The following is a 12,859-nucleotide window of genomic DNA, read 5'->3' on the forward strand; positions in this document are numbered from 1 at the left end:
CATATTGATATTTCGCAGTAGCCTGGCAACCCTAACCTGTGCGAAATAACCGACCAAATTGATTCGTCCGGTTGTTCGTGAAAGAAGGCGGAAGGTTAAACAGTATTTGTAAAATATATACTCGGCGAGGAAGCAATTTGAGAATTGTGAAAGCAGATAAATACAGGAAAAATGGTACGTACACTTGGATCTCTCATTCAGATTCGGTGGGAAAAGCGGCCGGTCATTGAGTATTATTGGGAGTGAGGTGGAGTGCGAATAATGTCTTCGATTCGATGAATCATATAAGCATCTCTCCTTTGAAATCTGTATATACATACATTCAGATAAGTGTGTATATATCAATCATACATATATTTCCACTTTTTTTTGCCTATATGTTCGTTGGCCATATTCGGGCATATACATGGTCATGAGTGTGTGCGTATACATATATACCAAATTAGTCATTGGTAGCAGCGGATATTACTCATTTATTGGAGTGTTTCATACATCTCCGTCGCCGCTCACACTCATAACTGGCAAATTCGCGAAAGGCAATCGCGAAAGAATGCTCAAAAGTGGCAGCTGGAAAAATGGAGCGATTAAAAATTGAAATGTTGGAAAGAGAAATGCACACACATTGGGTTTTCATGTCTATACATATATATATTTTTACACACTTGAGCGTGTGTGGGTATACCGCTTTTTTTATAATTCGATGGCTATAAATATGTGCGTATGTATGTATCTACGGGGCAATGCTTAATGCTTATTTTCTCGCAGACTCAAAATGTGTGTATGTACGTACATATTACCATACAGAAATATGTATAAATATATATCCATATACATATATTTAAGGTGTGATCGTTTCCTTGCCGCCTTGCGGATGTACATACATACATACACATGTACGTATGATGTCTGGATGTGTGTGTGCAGCAGACGGCTGTATGCATGTGTGACGATTTTGATTTTCTCGACATTTTCCGAATATTATGGAAGATTGGAAATTTTCCTCCGTTTTATGAACGCAACGAAAGCATGGGGGAAAAAGCCACCTCCCTTTTGGTTTTCCTTCTCCCTTTTGTCGGCTTGTTCTCACCCTTAAACTTGCCGGCACTTGTGAACTTACCCTTGAACTTTCCGAGTGCCGGGAAAAAAGAAGGGAAAATCGAGCTGTAAATGGTGCCACGCCCACCACTCCCATAAGCAAAGTCGTTGTGCCAAGTGTGCGCACGCCTTAGCCGGTAAAAGTTCTTCGGTGACAGTGCAAATAGGTAGCATAAATTATTTACCTTTATGTTTGTTATTGCCGGCAATCAAAGAAATAAAATTGCAAAGCCAAAAAGGGACAGCTATATTGTCAGCTGAAAGTGGGCAGTTATGTCTGCCAGTCAGTTACATACGCACACATGTACGTACGTACATCAGTAAGGTACAGGGTGCCTCGTGTCTTATGTTGAGCCTCAACTGCACTTATTCTTGCAATTCAAACTACACAGCATTTCGTCAAGATCTCATAAGCTAATACATGCAAGAAATACAACATAGAGCACCCTGTATTTTCGCACATTTGGCGCGCATTGAACGTTCAAAAACATTCTTTGATTTTTATTTCTACATTTATTTTTTTTAAAGGCTTCTGGTGTAACTGTGTCTGATGTCTGCAAGACTACATACGAGGAAATAAAGAAGGACAAAAAACATCGCTATGTGATTTTCTACATTCGCGATGAGAAGCAGATTGATGTGGAGACTGTGGCAGATCGCAACGCCGAGTACGACCAGTTTCTAGAAGATATCCAGAAATGCGGACCTGGAGAGTGCCGGTAAGTTCCGCGGGCTTAGAGACCCTCAGGGCAAACAAAACTAACTGAATTCATCATCTATTCGCTTGCACAGGTACGGACTGTTCGATTTTGAGTACATGCACCAGTGTCAAGGCACCTCTGAGAGTTCAAAGAAGCAAAAGCTGTTCCTTATGTCGTGGTGTCCCGATACTGCCAAGGTATGCGAATCAGCGTAGCCAAGCCTGGGCGCCGAACTTATTTCGATTCCATCCACAGGTCAAGAAGAAGATGTTGTACTCTAGCTCCTTCGATGCTCTCAAGAAGTCGCTCGTGGGCGTGCAAAAGTACATACAAGCCACTGATCTTTCCGAAGCCTCCCGGGAAGCCGTCGAGGAGAAACTCCGGGCCACCGACCGCCAATAAACTGTATGAGCACTGTGCATTGCATTTAACAAACAAGGCATGCATGAAACAGCGATGGAAACACGTATCCTGTTGAGATCGCCAATTTGTATGAGAATTTTCTACATAATTTGTATTTTCAGTAGAAATAAAGAATGAAATATTTAACTTGACCAAGTCGCATTTCCAATGCGGTAAAAATCTCGTACCGCAGGATACACTTTATTATTAGGAGCTAGGATACGATGACGGTTCTTATAACTTACAAACTGAACGCTTAATAGCCATGCTGAATCACTAGAGTCTGGAGAACCTTGCGAATCTGGTGGCCAGTGTTCAGGCACGACTTCAAGCCCAGCGAGAAGGCCACTGTTAGGATGTCGATTGCGTGTTCCTGCAGCAGCACCGACATCTCCGGCAGATTGTCGATGGCCGTCGCTGCCACCGAGGAGTTCTCGTCGCGCAGGCACTGAATGTAGGCGTTCAGGGTGCACTGGTTAATGTCCGAGTTGCCGGGATTGTGCTTGAGATGTCTGATCAGGATGATGAAGGCGATGGACCGAATCTGGGCGCTCGGCGAGAATATAAGATTGAGGAGTCGTTCGAACAGCTCGTTGATGAACACAAATCTTTTGGAAGTTAGGCACTCCAGCTCCTGCATGGGACCCAATACCACGTCCTCCGTGTTGGCCTGCTTAATGATCTTGACCAGCTCGAGGAAGTGCGGCGATATGTCCGCGTAGTTCGATCGGCTGTACGAGCCCAAGGTAAGAACCGATAAGGGACCTCTACTGCTGCTCGCATCGCTGGGTGTTTGCGGGATAACTTCGATTGGTTCCTCGGTTACCACGGGCTTGCTGACCGATGGCTTTACATCGAAGTGCTCATCCAGATCGTACTCGTACTTAACATCCTCGTCGTCTAATTCTGTGGCCGAGTGCGACTTGTGCTGCAGCAGGGCAACGGCCTGGACCAAAACCTGGAGTTTGCCCAGTGAGGTGTATTTGGCAGCGAGTTCTTTGAGGATGCCCACGTACTGTTCGATGAAGAGGAGAGCACTTGAGGGATTGTAGTTGATGTACGCCTGGAGCATCTGCACAAACTTATTCAGCATTTGGCAGGCCTCCTTAACGTTGCTGTGGTGCTTAAAGAAATTGAAGTAGCACGACAGCGTGTTTTGTATCTCGTTCTTGTACGCCTCCTCAAAGATGGTTGGTTGCAGCAGCTCCAGTGTCCTCAGGATCTGTACGAATCGGTGAAAGTGATGCTCCTCCCGCAAGGCCTTCATGCTGATCTGGGCCCGACCCTGCATAATGGACGACAGCACGCCCAGCTGGCGAAGGAACAGCAGCGGGTGGGAGGCAGCCAGCTTGCGAAGGAGCAGCTCGGTGTCCGTAGACAGGGTTTCAAAGTCCTTCTTACCCACAAGACTACCCAAGCAGGTGATTAGATTGTTGGACACCTTGTCGGCCTGGCAGCCCTTCAGATTCTGCAATTTGTACGCCTTCTCGCCGGTTTTGCTCGGTTTCAGGAACTTGATGCGCGGATACATGATGTACATCTGCTGGAGGACCTGTAGTTTCAAGTAGTCGGACACCGAACTGTTCTCCACGTGCTCCATTACCTTGACCATGAGGTCTCGACGCTTCTCTGTGAGCTTAAACAGTAGGTTCATTCGCGAGCAGAGCTTGAAATCATAGTTTTTGCTGTCCAGCTTGACCTCGGATAAACCTTCGTGGAGGATAAAGTGGGAAAACGGCTCCAGTTCAGAGGTCCTCAGCATGAAGGAGGCATCCGGCCGTACGTTCTTGGACATGTACTTTTCGCGGCCCTTCCACAGTTTCGGATTGGTGGTCAGTGCCTCAAAATAATTGAGAACCGTAGCGTAGTCGTAGTCTTCATGGAAATTCTTGAACAAGTACTCGGCAATCCTTTCGATCGTGTCCCAGTTGGTTTGGTGGTTGATCAGGGACAACAGATAGAACCTAAACTCGCTGCAGGACTTTGAGAACAGAAAGCGCTCCTTCATCAGCTGCGTTGAAACAATCTCGGGATCCATTTCGGACAGCCAGTCGATGAAGAGGCCGTTGTGGAACAGCTGGTCACTCTTGGACTTAACCACAGTCTTGCAGTCCTTGATCTGATCGAAGCTTTGGACGATCCCCCTGACGATTCGCTTCCTTGCCACCAAGGCGGTATTCGCCTTAAACTGCTGCACATAAATCTCGCGCGAGTTTCTCAGCATGAACACCAAGCTCTCATGGTAGAGTTCGGATTTCTGCAGCAGACTGGAGTCGGCGAACGTGTGCTTGAACACACTAAAGTTCTTTTGCAGAGCGTTCTCTAGTATGTGGTATTTGTCGCTGTGCAGCATACAGCTGAAGAAGGTCCTTAAAAATGTGCAGGCGTGACGGCTCATCGTGACATTGCAGCCCACGGCCAGCACGTCTGTTATGGCGGTAACCACATCACCTCTATTGCTATGCGGGCTTGCTAGCATGTCCAACAGTTTTTGAATCAAGGATCGGCAGTCACTTCTCCACTCAGTCAATTGGTCGGGCTGAGTGAGAATGGTTTGGGCCACCTCCTTGGTGGCCAGGAAGTTAGTGGGACTGTTATCCGAGTCTGATGAATCGTAATCACCTATTTCCACGGTCTCCTGAATGACCACACTGATCTTGGGCAGATCTGGCACGGTCTGGGAGTGGGAATGCAGATCAAGTGCCTGTACGGTGTAGTGCCCATTCTTTGCACCTCGCGCCTGCTGAATCTCAATTAGTTGGGCCAGATAGGCCTTGTTCAGGATGGCATTCTTGACCAAATCAAACTGCTCCAGTACAGCAGTGTCAAGCATTGCCAGCAGCTTGGACATCGAGTTGACCGGAGTGCCAAAGTTTTGCACAAAGAGCACAATCTGATCAGGCGTTAGGTCGTTGAGAGCTGCCTCAATTAGTCTGTCCACCGAAGAGCGGATCATCTTCAGCTTCAGCCAGTCGGGCAGCAGTTGGACCTGCTCCTGCGGCATGCTGGGCAGAAAGGCCACGGGCGCCGGTCGTCCGGGCGGAAACCAATAGTCCAAAATGGGTATCGATTCGGGCATGTTGCTGTTGGAATATGTGAGCAGGATAATAAAGGCGTGGATGATGTTAATGTGGAGCGGTAGCTGTACTCCATCGTCAAACTGGACCATCAGTAGGTCCGGATACTCGGTCCACTCGTACGGTTCGTGGTACTCCCTCAGCTTAATTATATAGTTGTTGAACATGACAAAAAGGCATTTCAGTGTCTGAATGCGGTTCTCGTCGGGAACATAGTCGTAGTCCTCCTGGGAAATTATAATGTGTTGAAACATTGTGCTGCGCTCTACAATCAGCTGCGCCATATCGATGACATGATCCAGCATTTCGTTCACGGGATCATTGAGCGTGTGCGCAGTGATGAACTGAATGTAGGCCATAATCAGTTCCGGGCAATTCTCCACCTGGCAAGCAGCACGCAGCTGGGGAATTATGAAGGGTTTGACCTCAAAAAAGTGGGGAATTTGCTGAAGCGACTTCAAGAGCCATTCGTTTTCAAAGTCCCCAGAGTGCCTGAAGATTATCTTCAGACCCGAAAGAGCAGCGACTCGCGATTGCTTTACCGTGGACGATAAGCGTCTAAATATGTAGTCCAAGAGCTCGCAAACGATTTGGTGGCTAAGATTTCCATCAAATATCAAGTTTCTCAGGAAATTTACCAATTCGGCATCGCGGCTATTCTCCTCGTTGATGATGTGCGCATTGAAGAGCAGGAACTCGCACAGGCATTGCACTGGAAGATGGCTGAAATCACCCTCGCTGTTCTGAACCAAGTCAGAAAGCCAGGGCATGGATTGCGTGGTGCCCTGCCGTTGGATGATGTCCAGCAGCAAGTCCGGCTTGCGGCAGCGACAGAACAAGTGACCCAGCTTGTAAGTCTGATTAAGGAACTTTAGCTGATCCAACACCATGGACGGCACTTTGCGCGGAGTGCCCATCGGATCCATCAGCATGAGCTGAGTGATCAGAATCGCAGTTTCCTCTGTGATAACAGCATGCGGTGATGTTTGGGCAGCCAAGTACGTCTCGAACTGCAGAATGTGATCCCTTTCCATGGTTATTATCTGAAAAATCTTCACTTTAGCACCATCGATTTGTTTATATAATTAAACACGCACCTGCAGCTCATCCTTGGTGGCCGCTGAATTGTTAAACTGATTCGTTATACAAATTTCCATCATCATCTTCATTGTGGGATAGTGATCCCAGCAAAAAGCTCCAAACGAGGAGGGATTGTGTGCGGATATCATGAGCAAAATGAGCCACGCCTTCCAGTAAAATGCAATGATGGCCAGCTTTGGTGGCTCGTAATCCGAAGGCAATCGAATGTTCTCCGGATGATGGTACTCTGACATGCTGAATAGGAAGTCGATAATGTCGAATTTGTTGGCCTGCACAGCCGGAATATTGGTGGCCTTCATGCCGGAAACTCGCTTTATGACTAGCAGCAGGACATCAAAGGTGTTTGCGATGGAGAAGGGAATATCCTTGGTAATGCCAATCAATATGATTCGCAGCAGAGTCTCCTCGTGAATAGGCGTCTCAGAGATAATCCTCAGGATTGCACCTCGCTCCGGCTCTGACGGCCACTGATCGCAGCGCGAATACTGCTCCGGACTGTCCAGCAGTAGCAGCTTGTGCAGTGCCTGGTGGTATTCCGCTGCCGGAATCTTGAAGACCGTGGGCACTGTTTCGTACATCCAGGACACTGTGTCCAGTTGAATCTGCGACATCTGATTGTACAGCTTGAGCAGCGCATGGTTGTTTTTGGTGTCCCGATTCGTTTTGAGAGACAAACTGGCTTCCCTAGCTTGTGGCGTGGCTGACAAAAACATGCAGAGACACACAATGTCCACCATGGAGTTAAAGATTCGCTCCTTAAACTCAAACATTTCGATTTGCGGTGTCAGATCTTCCCGCTCACTCAGAAACGTCTTGCAAAACTTGACCAGATTTACATCGAAGCGCAGCATCCGCACAAGCTCCCTTAAGAAAACGCGCAGGGTGCGCAGGCAATCGTCCCGCTGAAGCAAAAATTCCTGGTAGATCTCAGCCAGATTTGCAGCTGATTGATCAGCAGATGTTTGAAACATTGTGGCTGGCAAAGTTAAAAATAAAGGATTAACATTATAAAATTAGAAAGTTTTTTTTTTCACTTACCTAGCATCCCCATATTGTTTGGATTCCTTGTGTTAGACAGCTCATTTTGCACGACCAGTTTCATTACAGTACTCAAGATTTCCGGCTGCAGAAAAATCATCTCCTTCAAGCAGGACATGTAGTGGTTTATTAGGGGCTTTGTTTTGAGCCGCATCTTCACAAGGACTAAAAGCACTTCGTTGTCCTGCGTGTTGCGTCCCTTGATGTTAAAGCAGATATACGAGAGCAGCTGCTGCGCGAACTTAACCAGTTTTCCGTTGTGGATCCACAGCTCCAAGCGGGAAATGCTCAGACATCGTACCTCTGCAATCCCGGAAGTGGTGCACAGGAACTTTAGGAAGTTTCTGGTGTAGTTATCTTGCTGCTGGCGCTTGTTGAGCTGATCGCGAATGGCGTCGCTGACATGCTTCTGCACCACAGCATCACTGAATCTGGATTTAGTAGTGCACATGGCATCGGAAATTGGTTCCAATTCGGTATTTAAGGGGCTTGCATCCAAGCTCTGTGTGGAATTGTCCCCGGAATCGTCATCCACCGTCATGCTGTCCCTGTGTGCTTGTCCAGAAGGTAGGGCCGTGCTCACATCCCAGCGGAGGAGACTGATGTGTGGAGTGCGGGTTTTAAAAGCAGCGCACACGTTTTTCACGAGCGGAGCACATAGTTCATTGTCCGCCCAGTAGCGCTCGTTGACCGCATCGTCGATGTAGATACGGAGCAGAACCTCCGGCCACTGGGAAATCTCCATAAAGCCCCGGGTCAGCAGATTGGCAAACAGGATGTGCAGGTTGGTGTTGTACCTCATTTTCACGTTGGCCTCCCGCCGCAGGAAGGAGAGCAGCGCGCAGGCCACTATGTCCGTGCAGAATATACTCGGCTGCAGCTTGGCCACGTAGATCAGGGCCAGCAGAGCTATGTTGTCCACTTTGGAGCGCGAGGAGCTAGTCGTTGTCTGCTTTATGATGCCGCATACGAGTCGGCCCACAGTCTCGCTATCGTTTTGTTCCAAGGCCGTGTATATGGTCCCGACCACGGTCTCCAGATCGCAATCCACGGCGAACTGCTCCCAGGTCTCGCACTGACTGCTGCCGGAGGAGATGTCCGGGGCGCCCGCATCCTTCAGGTTGCCACGGAACCGCTTGCTCGAGCTGGCTAGTGCGGAAGAGGCTTCCCGCTTGCGGTCCGACGAGGATATGCCCTTAATGGGCAGGATCTTTGACTTGGAGTCATCGCGAACGCTCTTGCCGAGCGCAAAGAGTTCTCCGCCCAGCGGAACCTTCTTTTGCGACCGGTTCGACCCGCTTCCTTTCCCGCGATCCATGTAGTGTCTTTGTTCGCAAATTAAGTTATTTTCTGTCCATAAAGATGGATAATTCAAGCGCGGCGCATTTTATTTTGCTTTGCGATTTACAACCGTGCAACAGTTGCAGTGTGCCCAGACTGCATTTGCTTGGAGACGTTGATTAACGCGTGTAGGCGTCGCTGCAATTCCTTCGATTCGAAACGATGGAAATTTAGAAACATGCTTAAATATAAAACATAAAACTGTTTTCAGATTTTCATTTTTAGCTTCTGGCAAGTGTGTAACCCAACACCCTTAAGTACACATTTGAATCCACGGTTTTTCATTTGTTTCACTTTTATGTGCAGATTAATTTTAAGAACCCCTAGCAAGGTCATACTAAAATGGCTAACAACATTTTAAGACAAGCACTAAGTCAGATAAATTAAAATTAAAATCAACAAACCACAATGTTTCTGTCCATCGCCCCGCCGCTAATGGACTTCGAGGACGAGCTGCTCTGGATAAACCAATCAAACAGCGATAAGGTTGAGATCATCTACGACAAATCCAACTACGTTACCCCCAACACAAAGCACCTCATCGAGCAGGCGTTCCTCCAGCCACTCAGTCTGCAGAATCAGCACATCCTCTTCGACGATCTGCTAAAGCAGAACACGGACATTGCGCGCCAATATGGACTGACTCCGGACAAGGTAAGACTCGAAGGCTTTCCTCGCTGTACATATGATCTATAACCGTGCATCCTTGCTTTCTTCACCGCAGCTGCCTCTGCTCGTGGAGAACAATCCTGTGATCTCTATCGAGATTCTGCTAAGACTGATGACGACTTCAGACATAACTGAATACTTCAACGTATTGGTTAACATGGACATAACACTTCACTCCATGGAGGTGGTCAACCGGTACGAGTCCAAAACCGAGTACTTATGACTTCTTTAACGTGCCTAAGTTCTCATTCCAGACTAACCACCTCCGGACCCTTGCCCACAGAGTTTATTCACCTGTACATCAGCAATTGCATCTCGACTTGTGAAACAGTCAATGACAAGTATATGCAGTCTCGCCTGGTGCGACTGGTTTGCGTATTTCTCCAGTCCTTGATTAGGAACAAGATTGTGAATGTTAGGGTATGCTCTACCACCATTTGTCTGACTGTGCTTAGTAACTAGATTGATATTTTCCAGGAATTGTTCATTGAAATCGAAGCCTTCTGCGTGGGTTTCAGCAAAATCAAGGAAGCTGCTGCCTTGTACCGGCTCATCAAACACTTGGAAACAGGGGAGAGCGCGCTGTCGTCCAACTCCCTAACAAAGTAGAGCTTAGCAGCCTTTTAAGTTTAACCCTAGTTCATATTTAACCAATTAAAAGCGACTACTGCAGTTGTACATGTAAAACAAATTCGCATTTAATAACTTAAGTATCTAATGTAGAGTTGTGTGTTTTATGAGTGAGTGTTGGCTGCCTCGTTGGTTTGAAAGTAAATTGGCTCGGCCGAGGGCTTGGGGAAACGGCTCAGGTAGCGTTCCAGTCTTAAGAATTTAATCGAAATCAGGCGTTTGTCGAACCACCAGCCGTTGATTTCGTTGTGAATCATGCCGGCGTCCTCCTCGCTGGCGCAGCGGATGTACACGCAGCAGGACTGGACATCCAGCTGGACATCGCAGATCTTGCAGCGCGATCCAACCTTCTCGATGATCGACTCTAAGATGGACTGCTTCAGGTTGACCTGATCCACTTCTGAGGAGTCGAACATGTGCCTAATCTTCAGACAGGGAGTAGGCGGATTGGCTATCTTGTTCGAGTTGTCGAAGGCGGGACTCTGCCACTTCTTAACCAAGCCCACATCCTTTTTGTCAACGTTCCTGTTCCACGCAATTGTGCGCATTGCCTTCCCGTCTCGATTCACCATCCCGAACAGCACACGGCTATCGTTTTTCTCCAGCTGCTTCAGCGCCTTGTTCCAAGAAGACATGTGCTTTGAGCGCTTCTTGGCCGGTAGAAACTTCTCCTGCAGCTGGTTTATGATCACCTCGGGACTCTCGGACTGAGAGCTTAAGTAAATAAGCTCGTTGATTATGTCCTTTTGGAACTGGTCGACTGCGAGCAGAGCTTCCTTCTGTTTAACTCGGTAAATTACCACCGCAACGTATACGATGAGAAATCCAGCGATTATTAAGACAAACGTACCGATCACGGTGAAAAATCGGGTTATTTTCTTCAACACAATGCATTTGAGCGGCAGATTGGGTTCAGAAAGCTCAAAGTGCGAAGTCTCTCCAATGTGCTTCGAGGAATCTACCACTTGGATGCTCCACTGCGGATTCTCGGTAATCAGATATTTGACAGCCATCAAGTTGCTGTGCAGATTTCCCCTGTGAGTTTTTGGATTACTGACCATTTCCCTCACAAACTCTCCCATTTCTAAAGTAGGCGACAAACTGGCATCTTTGCAGTGATGGAGCCTGGCTCGCTCGTTTAGATGCTTAAAGAGTTCCTCGCTTAAATCAAGCGCACCCCTTAGCGAATCTTTTGCTATGCAGTTCACCCTGTCGCTGATCATTTGCAAATCGTTGGCGTTACATAATGTATACTTCAGTGCGGTCTTATCGATGGGACTCTGCTCGAACCTCTTGCCCACATAGAGGACAGTGATTATTGTCAAAAATATTAAGAACAGCGAAATTAGCACTCGTGGTATTACATAGGGCCTGATGTCGGGATTCTTGATGAAGGATTTAAGGTCCGACAAAGCAAATCGAGTTAGCCTTTCGTTCCTAGGGGGGATTCTCGATGCCTGACCAGTGGGATAGTTGAACTTCCGCTGGATTGTGGTGTCCCGAAAGCTGAGCAGTCTATTTACCACGCCTCCATCGGACAACTTTGCTTTTCCACTCGGTTTACCATAGTTGTTTGACGTGTCTATGGCGTACGGCATGGAGCATGGTTGTCGGTATTTGCCATTTAACGCCAAGCTGTGGGGCGAGCAGTCCCCATCGTAATTGGAAGCCACAACCGGTGGTGGGGCGTACATCTTGGAGGCGGATAACTGAAGCGGGCTCGAGTCGTTCTCTTCGAAGCTGCGGTTAAAAGCTGAGGAGCCCCCGGTGAGGTCCATGTCGTTGTTGTTGTCCAGGCCATTGGCATAGTTTTGGGGCGGTTGGGGGGCGTGGTACTGGTGGTACTGTGGAAATGGGGGCGACTCTTGCTGCTCCTTGGAGTACAGCACGTACTTGTTGCTCCTCTTTCTCAACTTGTCGGCGCGTATGTGTTTTCTCAACTTTTCGATGAGGACCGCCCGCGTAGTTTCCGTCACCGGAGTGCTGGGGAAGCCGCTCTGGATAAGCTTTCTGTGCAGCTCCTTGTCGCTCAAACTGTTCAAGCTCTCGGTTGACATTTTTTTCGCTCTGCAAATAAAACAACATTTTTTAGAGTGTAGGAAACGCACACTGCAGCACACATATGCATACACAGGAATGTGCATATATAACTGCATAGCGAAGCACATTTTCACAAGCCCTTGAAAATAAGCAGAGGGGGGAGGATTTCGGGTTTCGGTGTCTTTTAGTCAATAAGTTTCCAGTTAGGGCTTAATATTAAATTACGATTAGTATGTTTACAGTTCAACTGACACGGGAAAATGTGCGAAATAGTTGCAGTTTATAAATAACATACCTAAACAAGTACTCTCATATATAAAAGTCCAATACTTTCGCACCACACCATGGGTTTGCAATGTAACAGGCCGAAATTACATAAATATAAAATAAACTACCGACGTTAAAGCAACAGTCTGACAACCATATTTTGATTACAAATTTTTACGGCACGGCACATACTAAATTATTAAGTCAAGGGTGCGGCGTGGGATAAAGTGAAACGGAATGGAAATGGAATAGAATGGAGTCGCTATGACATATCGATAGGCTTTTTTACAATTAATCACCTATTTAGAGGGTATAAATGACATTTGATGTACAATACGTTTACGGTGCTGTACATGTTTAAAGAAACTACAAGCTATGACAAGCAGTCTTCAAGCGTTAGTTTTATTCAACACAATACAAATTATAAATTTAAGAACATAAAAACCCTCGAGGCGATAGGTCGTCCTCCTCTTCGTTCCAAATGTGAGACAAACCCAC

At 47.2% G+C, this 12,859-nt stretch overlaps 4 protein-coding genes across 5 annotated transcripts; 2 read left to right on the forward strand and 2 right to left on the reverse strand.

Annotated features, from left to right (window-relative positions):
• The first annotated feature begins 1 nt into the window (after window position 1).
• On the forward strand, window positions 2–2,350 carry LOC6548121 (cofilin/actin-depolymerizing factor homolog). The gene is made up of 4 exons (XM_001976499.3): window positions 2–174; window positions 1,624–1,814; window positions 1,888–1,993; window positions 2,052–2,350. The coding sequence occupies exons 1-4, from the start codon at window positions 172–174 to the stop codon at window positions 2,196–2,198; spliced, it is 447 nt and encodes a 148-aa protein (XP_001976535.1). The 5' UTR covers window positions 2–171; the 3' UTR covers window positions 2,199–2,350.
• LOC6548120 (integrator complex subunit 1) lies at window positions 2,341–8,878 on the reverse strand. Its single transcript, XM_001976498.3, has 3 exons — window positions 7,415–8,878; window positions 6,373–7,352; window positions 2,341–6,318 (listed from the first exon to the last, which is right to left on the reverse strand). Exons 1-3 carry the CDS (start codon window positions 8,730–8,732, stop codon window positions 2,455–2,457), a joined length of 6,162 nt encoding a protein of 2,053 aa, XP_001976534.1. The 5' UTR covers window positions 8,733–8,878; the 3' UTR covers window positions 2,341–2,454.
• LOC6548119 (CCR4-NOT transcription complex subunit 11) lies at window positions 8,879–10,112 on the forward strand. The gene is made up of 4 exons (XM_001976497.3): window positions 8,879–9,409; window positions 9,480–9,619; window positions 9,679–9,844; window positions 9,902–10,112. Exons 1-4 carry the CDS (start codon window positions 9,164–9,166, stop codon window positions 10,031–10,033), a joined length of 684 nt encoding a protein of 227 aa, XP_001976533.1. The 5' UTR covers window positions 8,879–9,163; the 3' UTR covers window positions 10,034–10,112.
• LOC6548400 (inner nuclear membrane protein Man1) lies at window positions 10,093–12,846 on the reverse strand. Of its 2 annotated transcripts, none has more exons than XM_001976496.3 (2): window positions 12,390–12,846; window positions 10,093–12,121 (listed from the first exon to the last, which is right to left on the reverse strand). In XM_001976496.3, the coding sequence occupies exon 2, from the start codon at window positions 12,109–12,111 to the stop codon at window positions 10,159–10,161; it is 1,953 nt and encodes a 650-aa protein (XP_001976532.1). In that variant the 5' UTR covers window positions 12,112–12,121; window positions 12,390–12,846; the 3' UTR covers window positions 10,093–10,158. The 2 variants fall into 2 exon arrangements, with proteins under 2 accessions (XP_001976532.1, XP_026836443.1); XM_026980642.1 differs by having other exon boundaries at window positions 12,807–12,821.
• Between the last annotated feature and the right edge of the window lie 13 nt (window positions 12,847–12,859).

This window comes from Drosophila erecta, unplaced genomic scaffold (genome assembly GCF_003286155.1).
Source record: "Drosophila erecta strain 14021-0224.00,06,07 unplaced genomic scaffold, DereRS2 tig00000092-arrow-pilon, whole genome shotgun sequence".
Lineage (NCBI taxonomy): Eukaryota > Metazoa > Arthropoda > Insecta > Diptera > Drosophilidae > Drosophila > Drosophila erecta.